The following is an 18,011-nucleotide window of genomic DNA, read 5'->3' as shown; positions in this document are numbered from 1 at the left end:
TTTTTAAGACTTGTGTGTTCTTGTATTCTCTGTTTCCTACATCTTCTCCATTCTTGATCCTAGGTCCTCTTACAAAGAAACAGAGTGATGATTTAGGTGATAATGACGGTGCAGAGGATGAAGGTATTTTTTTTTTGATGCCAAACTGATATGCATGACAAGGAACCCTCCAATTTTTTTCTTCTTTCTTTTTCTTAAATTTCTTGTCCTTTTTTTGAAAGTGAAGATTCTTTTTCTTCCTAGTTTTTTGCTGGATGTGTTTTGTCTTTTTTGCTTGATGTTCTAAGAGTATGTCACATGTCTCCTGTCATTCCAGACACGTAATTGTTAACCTTCCATAGGTTTTTGCTTGAATTCTTTTTAGTTTTCTTTTAATTTTATTACATGTTGCATCCCACCTGAGAAAAAAAAAATCTAATAATTGAAAAAACTAATAATCCTAATACCAAAATCTTAACACCTTTTTTGCATGATTTTTCAACCTTCCTGCGTTTTGAAAATTACACTTCAAATCCCATTTAATCTTACAAATCAGTGAAAAAGCAGCGACTGTGAGGCTGCTGAAAGGTCTTTCAATTTCCTATGCAACACTTTATGTATGTTCCTGGATTCCATAGTGTTCTCAAAGGGTACATACATGAAGCATTTTTCCTGCTTACATTTGTCCTTCAATCGAACACTATTTTAGTAAATACAGGTATACTGATCACCACATGTTCATCTTAAGCGCACATACACTATATGGACAAGTCAGGCAGCCCACCTCATCCCCCAACTCATCCCAGAAGTATTGGATAAAGCAACATAATTCCAGAGAACACAGTTCCATTGCTCCACAGCTCAATATTAGTGGGCATATACCCCCTTTCAACTGGCATTAGGTTCTCAGTTAGGTACTCAGGAAAGTCCTGTTCTATTTGGCAGTAGTTCTCTACAGGGACTACACAAGCTGTGTGCACGTGTGAATTTGCACATCTGTGTCAGCAATGGGTGCAATTTAAAGTAGCTAAAGGCATTCACTAGAAGGGGTGTCCACAAACATTTGGACATCCAGTGTATGAATCTATTCTTGAGCAGATTTGTTACATTACACAAGTTCCTTTCTCATTAATGACAGACCACAAACTTCACGAAGGCTGCCTTCTGTATAATCAAGTGAAATAAGCACCAATTAGAGCCAGCTAAAACCAGGAAAGAGCCAAGATGGCTTTGATCTGCACATCAAAAGATAAGAGCGACACAAATATACAGTGAGAATCCTGGCGAGCTTCACGCATTAACTCAATCAGAAATTCAGAGCACACCAAATAATCTGCTTAAGCGTGGGAGACAATATGCTGGGCCGAGTGCCGTCCCAGAACTTGGCCGGATGCATTTGTAGTACACCGCACAGCCCTCACCGGGCCTGGTGTTTTAAGCTAGTCAGCAAGATCCGCCTGAATAGGTACACAGACCGTCTGATATATGACATATCGTACGTATAGATTCTCACAGCTGTTGGAATTATATTAATCGACTCCCCCTACATATACTCCTAAACCAACATGTTTGGGGTTTGGTCATCTTCAGCACTACCATCAGATACATAGAAGTCTGGCCCCTGAGATTATGACCAATGCTGCCTCCAACATCTCTCCATCTCTCCACAACCTCAGCATCCAGCTGCTCCCCTGGAATTCTGATGGCTTCCGGGAAGCTAGAATTTGCCGTAGCAGCCGACCTTTGTTCTGCTTCGTCAGTATTAGCCTCTCAGCGGTTCCTCTTTGAGCCGGAATGGCTCCCTGCGAGCTGAAAAGGCATAATGGCACCTCTAATATCAGGTCGGAGCTGCTAGAGGGCAGCCCACTGTTCGCAGTTTTGATTCAAGCATCTGCGCGTGAACAGTGCAAAACTGGGCTCATCGACTCATCAGGAGGAACTGCGCAGTAGGCGCTGCTTCACCGTGATGGACCTTCATGAGGCGGCAAAGCCAAGCCCTCCACTGGAGACCAACGCACGCTGAGAGGAGCCGGGATTGGTGGGGGTGGACCGGATGACTCAATTAAAAGGATTTGTGCTTTAGAAACTAAAGCTTTCTTCAGAACGAGCCCTTTGATCGGCCAAAGTAGCGCAGTGGGCTTGCGTCACATGGACTGCTTGACTTTGAAAATGTTCTCCGTTCTGATGGCCAAAGAAGAAGAGGCCATGCTTTTGATGTTATTACTAAACATTGCATGCTCAACGCTATGTTGATAAGCGGTCTAATTTATGGTAAAAAGATCTTCTGCATGCCTCCGTTTATTGCGCACTAGCGTAATGTTTCTATCATAGGATTCTTCAAGAAGTGAATGACGCAGATACAGTTCCAGCCTAGGTCACGAAGAAAGCAGCATCTTTGCTCTTTACAGTTAAAATGTTTTCTTTGCATGTCCTCGACAGATTATTGTTCCAATGGATGTGTTATTCCTACATTAATCTATAGAAAACACGCACGTTCATTTTCCTTTGTGGAATTTTTAAAGGACTTTTCCTCCGTCTCTGTTGTACAGAGTGAAAAAAATTAGCAACATCATTCATTTCTTTAAAAAATCACTATCTGCCATTATTCAGTTGGGCTCCTGTGTCCTTGCTGTGCTAGTTTATGCACTTTTGTGGATCCAACTGCTCTGGAGTGATTCAATTAATTCATCAAAGTGAATGGAAGATGTGAGGACTCAGATATGGGATTTCAGGCAAAAAAAAATAGATTTGCCTGCTGTCTGGCTTTCCCTTTGATTATCCGTAAAAAGACGTGTAAATTTTAACATTCTCACAAACTCACATGTGCCCGTTTTCATTTACATATTCTCCCATAGTAGACCGCAAAATGTTATAGAATATTAGCTTGAACTGAAGGAATAGACAAGGAAAGTAAGACAAGAAATATCCAAATGAGAAAGAAACTATGTGAACTGGGACTAAGCTAAATTCTCTTGTCTCCAGGCCTAGAGAAAACATTTTGGAAAATAATTGCTTTTTTCATTTGTTCTTCACTTTATGAGGCCTCATGGAGGGGTGTCCCTGAACACCAAACCTCAATAAATTATTGGAGATTTATGTGGATTCTTTGCACCCACGGTGTAACGGCTGTCTGCTTTGTGCGAGATGAAAGTGATCGTCGACATTGTTCTTGTTTTGAAAATGCCTCCCGGGGCGGACTGAAACCGCACGCCCAAAGCGGATTACTTGGCCCATGCAACATGTTAATATAGGCTTGATGTGAATTTCTTTTTTTTTTTTGATTCTGCCTTGGTTAAAAAGATCTGGAGTCAAAGAAGTTGGAAAAGCTTCAAAGTGAGGTCAGTTAGGGTCTTCTAAAGGAAGTGTCAAGTGTCAACACTTCACCCTGTAGAAACTACTACTTCTTACTGTAGGCATTAAAACATCAGTATAACAATTCCAGTGCTTGCTGCTGTCAGAGACGGGAGGAGGAATACAATTACAAGATCAACAGAAACATACATGACGCACATGTTGCATAGGAAATTGATCATCTAATATCTAAAACTCAGCTTACCATAGTCCACTAAATAGCAAAAGCCAGTGTGGCAAATTGGAATGAAAGGAGAGCCAGCCTCAATTGATTGTATCTCCAGAAGTTTTTTTTTTCAATTTGTCATTGAATTACGTCTTCCTCCTTTTCGCAGACATCCGTGAAAGCGGGAGTCCCAAGCCAGTGATGGTATTCATCCATGGAGGATCTTATATGGAAGGCACTGGAAATATGTTCGACGGCAGCATCCTGGCCAGTTATGGCAACGTCATCGTCATAACCCTGAACTACCGGCTCGGCGTTCTAGGTAAGGGCCTGATTTTTTTTTTTTCATTCAGCTCCACCCAGCACTGTTTACTGATGAGCTACTGTGATGATCTCCTCTACCGATTACGATACATTTGACATTTACTATGGAAGGAAGTTCTGGACTATGGCGTGGGACTGAAGTGTCTGGGTTTCATCCTTAAGCAAGAGTATTTTGTCATTGCTTGTTTTTATTTATTTATTTTTTTTTTTCTTTTTCCACCAGTGTATCGTGTTCTACTAAGAGCAGAGTTAGCCACTGTGTTCTTGTCAACAGCACATGAGCAGTATGTGGTATAGAAAACACAAGCTGTAGCGGCAGAGAAATCACACCTTTAGTCAGTAGTGCAGTTCACTGTAGCTATGACTGTATAAAAAATAAATAAATAAAGGCTCGTTTTAAGTGAAACACGTGCATTGAAGGCATGGTTTGGAAATCAGAGCAAAGTCTCTATCTCTTTATAAATGGATAAAAGGGTTTTCTAACAAAGTGGGGGAAACTTCTGCTTTGCCTCTGCTTTGTTTTGTGGGCATCTTGTTTCATTGTGTTGTGAGTGTTGGGAGAAAATTCCCCAGCATCCGAAACGAGTGCCGGGTAAGTGTAAGGTTTGAATAATTTAGGACAGTGTGCTCTTATCTTTTCCGCTTTAGTTAGCGAATGAATTTGGCTTGAATTGGACTGAGGGGTTGTGGACTGTGTCTGGTTTGAGTAGAGTGATCTTTGATTGTTGCCAAAAGTTTTTTGCAAAAACTTTTACTTGGTGGTGATACCAGCTTCCTTACCATAGCTAAAATAGCATAGTATGAATACATATATTAACAATGACTAGGCTAAATGTAAAGCACAGGTCCTGTTAGGAAACCAATCAACCAATTTGCAGTCTCCTACTTGCGCCCCCACACAATTGCTAGCGAATTGTCAACACTGACCTTTTGATTTGTCTGATTTATTTGAGTATTTTTTTTTGTAAATATATATCTCTCCTGTTTCTTCATTCCATAACAAAACAAACACATTCTTCCATGCTCTAATGATCCAAATAGAACATTGTCAGACTCAAATGCCATTTTATTTAACACCTCTAATGCCAGCAGGAGGCCTATATGCACTCACTTCCCATAGCTCTTAATTTGTGGTATAGCTGCTTGGAATTCGGATAAGGCTAACTCCTCTGCTCGTAGAGGGAGGGTAAAGGAAGATGCTGTGTTAGTGAGAAGCCTTAATGGATTGACGCACACACAACTGTCTATGCATCATTATCAGTATTGTTGTGGATTTATGGAGCAAGTCGCACTCATCATGCTGTTCCATATAAAACTGTACCCTGGCAGCATGTCAAGCTTGCATAAGGGCCTGTTTAAAACAGCGCCACCGAAGCCATATTTTTTGGCAGTGGCCCTGCTCGCCCTGATCCCCTTCATCAAGGAGATTGATTAGCCACGTTCTTTCAAACGTCAAGACATTTCCAAATATCCTCCGAATCCAATCAATAAATTGGAGTGCTAGGTTAGCCCTGTGGCACCGGAATGGCTAGCTCTTGCACCACCAAGTCCATAGCATTACACATTCGCTGACAAGGTTCCTGAATGGTTCTTTGACTTACATGGGGGAGATGGGGAGGGGGGCTGTTCTACATACTTCCAGACAAAAAGAACGATTCATTAGGGTTTCTTTTTGGATGTGGGTCTTTTATGGCATTGAACAACGCCTTGGTGCCTTTATTTTTAAATAGCGCCGAAGGTTAATGCAAGAATTCTCCAAAGCTGCCTTGTTAAGTGGACGTGCGGGACGTGGGCACCTGCTCCCATAGTCAATCATCCCCAAGCATAGGTTTTTGTTTCTTTCTATAATACCTGATGGCAGTAGACCAAGAACAATGGCTCTTTTGTATGTGGATGACAAATGTGTTTACAGCTAAGGTGTTAACTGTGTGTGAACGTTGTGTTGGTTTGACTGCTTACATTCAGCAGAGGAGTGTGCATCCTGTCAGCATGTCAGCGTGAGGCAGGCAGCGCAGATGTAGCCAGCGTGGGTTTAACTCTGTCAAAGGTGTGTTTCCCTGCAGGCGCGTTAGCCCCTTTGTTCACCTGCTTTTCAAATCTTCAATACTGGCTTTTGTTTTCCTGAAATAATTGGTTTTGGTGTTTTTCTGTAATCATTGCAAGTGGCCCTGCATTGCGGATTATTATTTCTCATGCTTATTAATTTCTTTTCCCTTGAAACAAATACCCCAGATACTTGGTTTCACCATTCGTGTTTCCCCCGCCATCAACAACCCTCTTCTTTTGTTCTTCATTTATACTTTGAACACACTGTGTGTCCTTTTATAACTCTCAGTGCCTCAGGGTGGGCTGGCGGTGGGATCTTGCTTAATGCTTAATATCTGACCCTGTTCTGTAAGCACTATGTCAGGGAGGTGCTGTATTCAGGGGTGTCTATTAATATATATATATATATATATATATATATATATATATATATATATATATATATATATATATATAAAAGCATCCTCAGGATCCTCCGTTAAAGATAATGTAGTGACCACAGGATAAGTGACCCATCAACTAACATCTGCTCCAGCAATAAACTGCATCAATATTATGCAATATTGTGTTAATGTGTTTCACAGAGAAGCCCGTTGCCGTTAATTGTCTGGATGTGTTTTAGTAGACACAGGAATTTAAAGCAAGGAATGGCTGTAGCTCGAATGGGAGTTGGCGTTATGTCTGGGGGCTGCTTGGGTAGAGGACAAAAGAGACGAGTGCTGGAGGACGAGGGCCATCTGCCGCCAGAGAGCCGAAGCTTTGTGAACGATGCTAACTGAGGAGATCAGCTTAGCCTGTCTGTTTGTGCCCGCTCATTTACTCCAGACCTTCTACCTCGCTACACTGTCCTTCCAATCTCACTGTCTTTATTCGGTGTGTGCTTATGAAGTGTGATTGGCTCTGTAGTTCCATTAATTATGGAGTGTCACTGCCGTTGAAACAAGCCGAGAAGTTCCGAAACTCTCGATTCTGTAGGTGTCAGGCATGAGTGTTCAGACTGCACAGAGTCTCACATTTTTTGTGGAGTCAGTCGTGAAATCCAGGTGACTACTCTCCGTAGGCCCAGCGTAACAAATGGCATTATTTGAAGAGATGCTTATCTGATTTCAGAGGGTGGAAGAACTTCCCCTGCCCCTGTGGTTTTATTTACTGTATCAGGACCCCGGCTGGGAAATTGCACTGGAAGCCGTGTTTCATGTGTAACTCCTGTAATTTACAGCTCTGAGCCAACAGGAGTTATCTCTTAGCTGGGGGCTTCTTGTCACGATGACCACCCTCATGCCTGGGCCTGCTGCTGCATCCATTTTGCTGGCCGACAGCAGCTGCTGTGAGGGGATAGGCAGGGGGGCACCAACAGATGGATGGATGCACATTGAGGCATCCATCTCTGCCATGGAAGCAGGGATTAGCTCGGCCCTGCTACTGGGCATCTCGGTGAAGCCCTACTGCCGCTGCAGATGATGTAGCTTCTCACTGGGATTCACATGGCTATGGTACGTCTGTCTGGGGAAAACAGACGGATGTGTTTAGCACCTTCAAGATCCACTGGAAGAGAGGCTCAAAGCCAGAGTGATCATGGGGCAAGGGGGGATTGCTTGAAAAGATGTGAAGAAGACACACCTCTACTTGCACTGGTTTGAAGAGTTGCAAGGCCTACGTTGGCCTGGTCAAGAATGGTGGAGCTAATGCATTTTCCTGTGGGTGTGTCCAAAGACTTCAGTGTCAGCCAATTTTGATCCCAAGCTGATGTTCATTAATTTATTTATTTTATTTTTTTTTGTTTACTTGCAGATACTGCAATGGCATGAATTTGTATGCCTTTTGTATTCACATTACCACCACATGTGCTGCTTTCAAGGAATTAGAATTGGAATTGGATTGGGCTTGCTATAGCTCAGTCAGACTGGAACATCACTGATTCCCTTAATTCATTTACTGTATGGTCTCTCACACTGATTTCAGATGATCTGCTTGTGGTAATGCTGCTGTTTTTTCTAGCGGTGTAAAATGCACTGCTGTTGTCAGCTGCTGTTGCCTGACGGGCAGTGGCGGCTCCTGCTGACGTGGCACCGCATGCCAATTTGTTGGCCCTTTAACTTGTGCCACATTTTAGAGGTCAAAGCTGCTTCCCACCGGGAACAAGATGCCCACTGCCATGGCTGGTCAGCACTTTCAGCGACATGCTCTCCTCCAGCAGATGGCCAAGCTAGGATGAAGGAGGTATGACATTTATTTTTCTGTAATCGTGCGCCCATGCTCTCGTTGCACATGTGAAACGGACAGCAGCGGAGGATATTGTCATGAACGACACGGGCCAAAGCACCACAGCTCAGTGTGAGAATAAACGTATCCTTCACAGGTCCTGTCAATGTCCCTCAGGGTTGTGTCGTTCCGTATCCCGTCTGCTCTGGAAGTGTGCGATAACCGAAATAAGCATTTAGTATTTTCAGGGGATTACACTTGGCCCAAAGCTCTGAGATGCTTTCCCATGGCTGGAGCCCTTCCTTTCTCATCATGGTGAACCTGAATTTGTAAACAGACACTCTGACATGGGGATAGAGTGATCCCACTGTGGTGTGGGAAATATCCTGAGGTTTGAAGCTTTAAAAGGCTGCCTGTTTCTGCTGCCTGCCCAGACTCTTAACATGCTTGATTATTGGGGATTAAGATTACCAGACACCACAGAACCTTGAAGCAATTCATCATGGGTCTTGTAACTTGCCTGAATCCTTTCCTTTTTTTTTTTTATTCTGATGCAGAGGGGCTCCACAGCTGTAAACTGTCCGCAAGTGCAGTTAATCACTGGGTAGGCTTTACCCAGGCAGATAAAGATTTATATCTCTGGTTACCTGCTTGGAGCTTCTGGCTTCTTGGTCTATTTTGCTGGGCTAAGACAAAACTATGTTCTAGAACACAAATTTGTAATGACGCACCATTATTGCACCATTAAATCAAATTTTTATTTTTTTGTACTATTTATTTTGACATTTCAAGATTTCAAGTTTGGTGTATGAGTACAAAGGAATGTAGCTTTTTTTTTTTTTTTTTTTCTATGCGAACATTTTTGCCCCTGTTGCCTGAGAACAGTGGTAGTGTCATCTGGCATTGTCTTTTTTGACTAGTCTAATACCTTTCTAAATCCAAAAATCCCTTTGAAGGTCAGCTCCCTCCCCCCACTATAGCATGGCATTTGTCATTCTTTCCTGCTGGAAAAAATCAACACAATATGGAGGATTACAGGGGCAGAGATCCGGCGTGAATGGAAAAGTGTGCCAACCTCTTTGCCTGTACCAAAACAGGAGAAAATAAATACGAGTGTAGACCACTTGTGTGCCTGAGTCTTAGCCTCCGGGTTTGCCGTCGAGGCGCTGAGGACACAGGTTGATTTGCATGTTGAAATTACAGCGCCATCATATTGCATCCCGCTGAATTCAATTACATGAATCATCATTAATAGGAGCATTTAATCATTGATATTAATCACTCCAATTATAACTAATTCTCCCTCCCTCATATGGCATAGTGAAAGCGCCGCCATGGTGCAGGGACATCATCATAGGTCTTCGGTCTTGATTTCTTCTCCCTACCCTTAGCTTAACCTTTCTGTGCTTCCATTTTTCACCAATCCCTTCCTATTTCTTTCTGTCCATATGCCTCTTTGCCATTGGAGGCACCTGGACTATTGATTACGGCTTGATTAACATCTTATAAAAACTAGGTGTAGACTGTGGGTATGTGTTTCACCTGTGAGAAACCAAGACAGAATCTCTACATTTATGTTCTGCAAAGGTCTGCATGGTGGATTGTAGCTTGTAATATAAAGAACATTCTACATAATTTGGAAAATGATCAAAAAAACTATATAATAATTTATTTTAATAGGCAAACATGCAGTGTTTCAGCTTGTATACTATAACTGGACAAAACTGTGAGGTACAAATGCAGAAAACACATATTAATATGACATTGTGCATGTAGGATATATTCTGTATTTTAAAACTAGGGTTATACACTGTAGGTTTTATGCTGTGCACTGTGCAACATTAAGGATAGGCCCTGCAATACAAAACATACACTCCCACTAAAAAAGAATAGTCTTTATTTTAGTAAACCATTCATGCCAATAAAGGTCTTTGATTTTGGAAGAACCTCCCAGTGTGCGTGTTGCATGCAGCGACTGCATTGATGAGCTGAGTTCCACTGGGAGTTAAACAACTACACCCATCAATATGGGAGCCTGTGGTTGGAGAACATAGACGCTGGAGAGATTTACACCCAGCTTTTGCTGGTCGTCCATGTGCTCCTAATGCTGACTCAATAGCCAGTCACGGCTCGGCAATTAGTCCTGCTGAAAGATCTCTTCCCTACTTCACCTATTCTGCGATCGGTTGGGGGAGGCTGGGTAACTAGAAATATTTGTCCCTGCTTCCCAGTAGGGCAACAGGGCGCAATGTGAGCCTTTTTATAAACACCAGCCTTGCAGGTTCATAACTGGCCCCTAGAGAAGCAGAAGATGTGAGGGCTGTAGTCATGAGATTGAAAAATAAATCATAGGCCCCTTTTATAGCTTCACGGAGGTGCATACTCTCATATATTTAGCAACAATCCTTTTCGAAGAACCGTGACGTCAGGTATAGTTGCTTCCTGGAGAGGCTGGAGCCTGTCTAGATTAAAAGAAATGGGTCTCATAATTTGCTCTCCTTAGAAGATCCCTGGCTCCATGTTATTCTGTTGTTTTCACCGATGGTTCCCTACCTCTGTAAATCCTCAATTAGCATGTTTCTCTTGTAGGACGTATAATTACTGCTTGGCAGACAAGTTGACTGAAGTGGCCATTTGGTCGGAGCGTGACATTGTAGTATCAGGTTGGTAATGAGATGCCTTTCCAGTGGCCTGAGCATAGACGTTTTAGCGGAAGGTAAAGGATGCCGAGGCTCACACAGGGGGACAGGCTGTTAGGAGACTGTAACATCTGTGAGCCCTAAGTCCAAACAGGTTCCTGGCTAAATAGTTTGTGGCAGCCGTGAGTAAAGCGAGAGAGGGAGAGAGAAACCCTTGGCTGGGAGGACATCAGCCTTGGATGCTGGACAGATGTTAAGGCCCTGCACAGATTTCTGCAGCATCCTTACAGACATGCTTCCAACCCACATCAGACAGAGTAACTGAGAGCTTAGACAGTAACTGAGACAGAGTAAAAAAGAGCTTCAGCCATGATCTTAACCACAGGCATAGAATCACCACCCCACACACACACCCCACCCCCCTCTTAGGCCTGCCCCAGGTCGTAGGAAAAGCGCGGCTCAACGGTTGCTGGTTTTGTGTTGACAGTCTTCTAGAGATCATTAATTGCACCGAATGAAAACCATTAACTCGGAGGATGTTGTTTTTGTTTTGCAAGGTTGAGCTGAATAAAGAGATTAATGGAATGGAATGAACATTAAGAATTGAGATTCAGAGCTCGGGACGAAAGGCGCTGGTTGAAGGTCTGGGTTTATGATGTCATAAAATTGCTGGAATGGGTTGTTATTGGTATCGCCACAAGCTTCAGCTGCTGTATTTCTGGCTTCTTGGAAGGGCTGCAGCTGAGCACTTTATTGTAGGTTATTTTGGAAAAAAAAAGGAAAGAAATCATTAGACAGTATCATTTTACTGTTTCTCACTTGTTTTGTCACTAATCTTGAACCACATATTTTGCCAAAGGAGGATTTAATAGTTTTAATAGCAGGCGGAGTGTTTTAAGGTGTCATGTCCTGTTCTAACAGGATTTAGCTGGAATAAAAATATCATGGTGCGTTTGTCTTTCAAATGCGGCCATTACCATTCTGTACAAGTAAAATGCCTCTTGTGTGGATTCGGCTATTCCACTGTCCCCTGATAAAGCCTATTGTTCTGCTCAGGCTTTCTGCATCCGCTTAATGCATTTTACATCCACTCTGTCCTATGACGAATATAAATAGCACTTCACTGATGATACGGGCCTGCTGTGTCATTCCAACAGCCCACATATAGGAAAAAAAAAACCTTGGCAGTTGAAGCTGTTTAAATGTCAGCACTCTTCCTACCTACAATCCGGCCACTTAGCGAACAAAGTCAATATGTAGAACACATTGTTTGCCTGCCATTTTCAACTCCGGAGCGGGAGGCGTCATTAGCGGCCTCTGTTGTTTCCGGCGCGCTGAAGCAATTCTCAGACTGTTTGTGGTATGTTTGATGTGGGTTTGTAATATACCAGAGTTACATTTCATTCCATTTCTGGGTGCAGCCGATCGGCGCAGGCAACGCTGTTATTTTGGCATTGATCGTTTCGAAATGATTTGTTGTATCAAGAAATAAATTGCACATTGTAATAAAGCAGCGGCGCTCTGTTTGCCAGAATGTGTTTGTTGGTGACTGGCAGCTGTCGTCGGAGTGGCGGAGTGAGAGTGGGCCGTTTTAGTCATGATTCATATGTTTTACACATTCCAAATGCCGGGCTGTATTAATCACCCTAATCCAATTACATGCAACTTTACCATATGTCTGCGCTTAATGTCACGAGGCAAATCCGCCACTGGAAATTGCTGCCGAGTTAATTGGCTTTTTATCCATGCGAGGCTTGTAAGTCATCCATTCACCTAAATCACAAGGTTTAGTCACCAGATTTACTCCACTCAGCTCCTCCGTGTTTGCCAGACTTCTGCCAGCGCTGATGCGGTGATGTCATCTGTCACAGTAGAGCCGGGTCGGCTACTCCCCGCCACCCCGCACTGCATCGTATCGCATCACGCTCTGCCCTGCAGGAAAACCAGCCGATAGGCTGGATGTGAGCTAGTCGCAAAGCACTGAGCCTCCCTCTTTTTAAGGTTCGCCATCAGCACTGGGCTATTTTCAGAGACGACACTTTTTCATGGTGTGAAAGTGGCGACAGTTGCAGCTATCCTAGCACAAAGCTTACCACCTCACACCTGCTCAGCGGCTCAAGCGCACTGGGCATCTTGGTGAAGAAGAGCGATTTAGTACACTTCATGACCCCTGTATGTCCAGCAGCCCTGTACAGGCAAGGGTGTTTGAGCACACGAGCTATTCTGGAAACATTAATAGGAGCAATGAAATGAGAGTGAATGATATTCACTTTAATGTTGTTAATTTTATTTATATTGGTCCATTTGTCATGCAGTGGTGTAAAAAGCATAAGAATATTGAGGCGAATTTTCAACATAATGGCAGTAATTTATATCACTCCTCGTGGCTTTTTTTTCTGGCACTACCACTGTTTAGAATAGGGAGAACTTGTGTTCTCATTTAAGCAAAAGTTTCCTCCAGGAGAAATTATATGATTAACAAACCCATTGACTTGGGGAATTTGAGCAATGAAGCAGCGGGTCTTTGTGGGTTTGCATTCTTACTGTAATTCATTGTCATTAGTTGAATTCATATGAGAGAAAGCAAGCAGAACACAGCTGGCTGACTGTGAATCGCCCGTTTTCCAATGAGCAGAAATCACACTTAAACTGCTTGCAGACTGAGAGGCAGTGCAGCATCAGTAGGGAATGTGGTGCAGCCATGCAGTCATCATCCTCGTCCCCCTCCCATTTCATCAGTCAGGCCCTCTTGGTTTATGTTTTTTTTTTTTTTTTTAATGCAATTTTCCCCATTCAAATTTAACACTGAAAGATTGTTTTCATTAGTATCTGACAATAACTGGGATATTTAAACAGATGACTGGGTTTCAATTTCATCCCCTTGTCACAGAATGAGCATTTTAGGCCGGTGCCTGGGAGAGAAGGAGCCGAGATGAAGAATGTGCCGGTTTGCTTTCGGAGATTTATGCGAGTCAGACCCGGGGCATGGCTGGGCTTTTTTTTTTTTTAACAGTCTTCATTAGAATTCTAGCTAAGAACGGAGTAGCAAATTACCAAAAAATGTATTGTTTAAAGCAAGGAAAAAAACGAAATGGTTATGGTAAATCAGCCACACTTTAATCTAACTATTAAAAGGACACAATGTATATTTGTAATGTGCATTATGATTAATGGAATCATAATACAGAGAGACAATAAACTCCAGTTAAAACATTACATTGAATCTCTGTAGTATTGCTATATTACAATTCAGGAAAGTACTGTTCCATATTATAAAATGAAACACTCCTTTCAAATTGGATGTGTACTTCAAATGATTAATCCAGCTGTGTTATAATCAATATTGTGGTTACAGTTAATTTTGTATTGTAAGGATAGCTTGCGGATACAGACAGAACGGAACAGTACCGCTGGAAATTATGGGGGGCAGTGTAGCCAACAGTTAAAGAGAAACTCTGGCAGAAACTTTTACCATACGATGGCCTCACAGTCCACTACCATCAATATCGCTGCCTCGTTCATCTTTTTTTTTTTTTTTTTTTTTTTTGCACTCAGCACATTGTAACCCCCATGCTTGACTCTGCACTGCCCGGTTGTGGATATAGTGCTCAATATTCACGCCAATGCAAAGGACACTTCCGTTTCCATATGTTAAGAGAATATAAATGAGCCCCCTGTGGGAATTTTTTTTTTTTTTTTAGTATAGCATGGCATGCTTGACCGGGCAGGGAATCGAACCCAGGCAGAGTTCCCCCTCTATTCTACACCAGCTGCTGTTTGAATGTTTGTTTTCTATTTCTTACTGATGAGGTGATCACAGGGGAAGATGTGGAGTAAGATGTAGAGACTAGAGGTGGCAAGTGTCTTAATCAGCTCCCCTGCATCTAATGTGATTGTTGATCACATTAAGCATGGAGGATGGGGAAATGATGAATGAATGGTGAATTAGAGGCATGGCCTGACTGTCATACTCCAGAGAAACTAATCAGTACTATTCTCTCTCTGCCCTCCTCATTCTAGCCCTAAGAAAGCAATCTAAGGATAGATGTGCCTCAATTACATTCAAATAGATCAAATTTCACACCCATTCATTTGCCAGCAACATGGTGCATGATAAACATTGTATTGCTTCATTAATAACCAGACGTCACCCTCATTAGTCCCCCTTTGTGCATGACTAACAGGAGGGATCATTAGTCAAAACCAATATTAACAGGTACATCCAATTTTCATACCTCCCACCATATTAACAGAATGCCAACCCCAAGTGGTCATTAATCACCCGCTGCTGAGTGAGTCACTTGCGTGTGCGCACGCACACACACACACACACACACACACACACACACACACACACACACACAGGCATATAGCATCTAACACCAGTTGTACAAATGCTAATGCAATATAATCCTCTGTACTCTCATCTTAAAAGGATGCTTTAACCAAAAATAGGAGGAATCCAGGGGTAATTAGTGGGGGATGTCCCAATCATTTTTTACCCCCGATTCGATCCCAGTAGTTAATAGTTAATGCTGACTATCGGCCAATACCGATCTGATCCGATCTTTGTGTTTCAATAATTCACAATGTGCTATACTGAGTAGTAAACACCAGTAAAATCACTGACATTGTAAACATTCTAATCATCAGATATAGAAACTGTAATAAACTGTGGTGTTTAATATCTTCCAGTCCAGTCTGAATAACCTACCTGCCAATTCAGCTCCCAAGTCACTTTTATGTGTGCATTAGCCTCCTCCTCGGTTTTGAATGCACCGTTTAGAGCCAGTTTAGAACGTGGAAACAGAGCATTCCCATGATAGTTTGGTTTCTAACCATGAACCAAAAAATGAGAAGTTTGTCTGCAGAGGATCATGTTTATTAATGACGCCTGAAAGATCAGAACCTTAAAAGGTGATAACCGATCCATAAAAAAAAGGCCTGGATTGGCCCCCGATCCTGAGTCAGTGGATCGGATCAGGACGTCCCTAACAATTAGCGTTATACTAACAATATGCTGTGGTGAGTATTCCCTGAAGTAATGGTGCTGGATGGAGTCTTCCTCCTTTTCTTTTGTGTCTCGCTCTTCTTCCCGACAGTGATGCCCTTCGGCATTCGTGAGGAAGTAGAGATATAAACTTTCAGCAGGGAGATGAGAGTGGGTGAAACAGTAATATGATGCACCTTCTTACTCTTCTTGGCCCCAGGGGGTGCCCGGTTAACTTGGTGGCCTGAGGAGATCACTCACTATCTGAGGCTAGTCGCGCCATTCGCACTGTCGGGGTTTCAGGTGGCTGAGAGCAGGGGCCCGGGTGAGTGACAGGTGAGCGGCAAGGCTTAATTCCTGGGGAATAGCTCCAAAGCCTGGGTAAACAGCGCGCTGTATTAGAGAGGCCGGTGCGTGATAGCTGGCGAGGCAGTGCCGGCAGGCCCATAATCTCCTGCAAGTACAGCTCGCGCCATGCTTTTAATTTAGTTTTCGCCCAAGTGGGTAAGCTGTCTGGCTATGTGAAGTAGATCAGTATATACAGAGGGGGGGACCTGACGGCCTCTCTCCCAAGTGCTGAAGTTCACTCGCCGTCTACACACTTCCTAGGAAGGACAGAAACAGGGAGGGAGAGAGATGGAAAGGTAGATCACTCAGACTATTTCAGGCACACAAGCTGAAACTCAAGACATCAGAGTATCTCCTCACTAAAAAAGCATGTCTCATTAAGGATATTCTCCAATAATAAAGGGGATCTCAAGGAACCTCATGATGGTGTAGGTTTTTGTGTTGCAAGGCTGGATGATCCCTAAAGACCAGTTTCAGAACCACTGCTTGAGGGAACCAACAGTGGTTCTTATGTGGCATTTCTCCTATAGAGCCCTTTTGGGAAGAGTGTATTAATCTAAGCAAAGGGAGTATACATGCACTTCCCATTCCATCATGTTGGCTGCTACACAATCCTTTGCAACTTCTTGCTTACTCCAAAGATCCAGGCTTGATTGAATCTGAGTGAAAACTTGGATCACTGCCCCAGTAAGAGTGGCCGTATGTCTCCAGACAATCGGATCAGTTGGCCTCCATCTCATTATCCACTGTACAGGAAAGGGTAATAAAGCAGTGAAAGCAAGTCAAGATCCTGATTATCCCAGAATATCATCTCCCATTTCCCTTTTGATTTTCATCCCAGTGATCCTTGTTCCGTGTTCTCAGGAGGTTCTGTTTTTGTGTACGGCATCGCTCTCAGAGCCATGACTGGCTTGACATTTTACAAAGGACGTCAGTCAGACGTGCACAGTGGGTTGGTTGATACAGTATGTAGCTAAGAGGGAGGGGATGCTTGCTAAATTCACGCTGTTACCAGGGCACCTTTACATGGTACATGATTAGGACAGCATAGCAATGCCCAGCACTTCTTAAAAAAAACAAAAACAATTCCACTGCACTTCTCTGTGAGTGACTTCAACCGAGTAAAATCTGGAGCGTAGATCAACCACTTCAGGAAGAGCACAGCGTCCTTGTCATCGCCACAAATGTGTATTTCCAATTTGTCACGGAATACTTTATGAGGAAACAGATGGTTGTCACAGGCAAATAAAAACACTCGGCTCCACTAGCTTTCTGCGGCTTTACAGGATGAGTTATTACTTTGGAAAAGGCTCTGAAATTTCATAAATGAGATTGGTTGGTGTTTGGGCATCTTGCCCTAGATATTGATAAGCTTGTTTAGGGCTATATGAACTGTTGTTCATTTCACTTACACACTTGGCATTTGCCACATCTGTCCTTTAGACTACCATTCTTAATGCTGTTATGTGTCGGCTGTCATCGCTGTAGTACTCATGTATTCCTAAGCAATAAAGATTTGTCACCTATATGACATGTGTACAGCGTCACGTCACGTTACCAACGTCACGTCACGTTACCAACTCCCCAGATAGACCTCTAAGCAGTTTTTAGATCCAGATCTGACATTAATTGGCAGATTACAGTATCCACAATGTTAAGCAACACCACCACTCATCCAGCCAAGCCAAGGCATTTTACATTACTTGCCGTAATTGTCCGTGCTAATTATTTTCCCATTATGATTACACAGTGTGCTGGCTCTTATCAAAAAAGTGCCTCTTTTTAGAGTAGCTTCCTATTAGCTGCACCCCCCCCCCCCCCCCCCCCCAAACACACACACACATAAGCTTTGATAGTTACGACAGTGCTGTGGGATTATGCAGGCTGTCTCATCTCTCTCTCTCTCTCTGTCACACTACCACCCCAAAGCCAGACTGCTCAAGATAATGTAACCGTAGCAACCAAG

The 18,011-nt window shown here is 43.0% G+C and overlaps 1 protein-coding gene across 4 annotated transcripts in view; it reads left to right on the top strand.

Moving 5' to 3' along the window:
- Positions 1–18,011, top strand: part of nlgn1 (neuroligin 1) — a 263,001-nt gene that overhangs the window by 135,394 nt on the left and 109,596 nt on the right. For 3 of the 4 annotated variants that reach the window (XM_072661173.1, XM_072661174.1, XM_072661172.1), the window contains 2 exons: positions 64–123; positions 3,666–3,818. In XM_072661173.1, the coding sequence (XP_072517274.1) occupies positions 64–123; positions 3,666–3,818 (213 nt within the window). The remainder of the gene's footprint in view (positions 1–63; positions 124–3,665; positions 3,819–18,011) is intronic. The other variant, XM_072661175.1, reaches the window with a different exon arrangement.

The sequence above is a fragment of the Salminus brasiliensis genome, chromosome 17, assembly GCF_030463535.1.
Source record: "Salminus brasiliensis chromosome 17, fSalBra1.hap2, whole genome shotgun sequence".
Lineage (NCBI taxonomy): Eukaryota > Metazoa > Chordata > Actinopteri > Characiformes > Bryconidae > Salminus > Salminus brasiliensis.
This window is presented reverse-complemented; position numbering and strand designations above follow the sequence as displayed.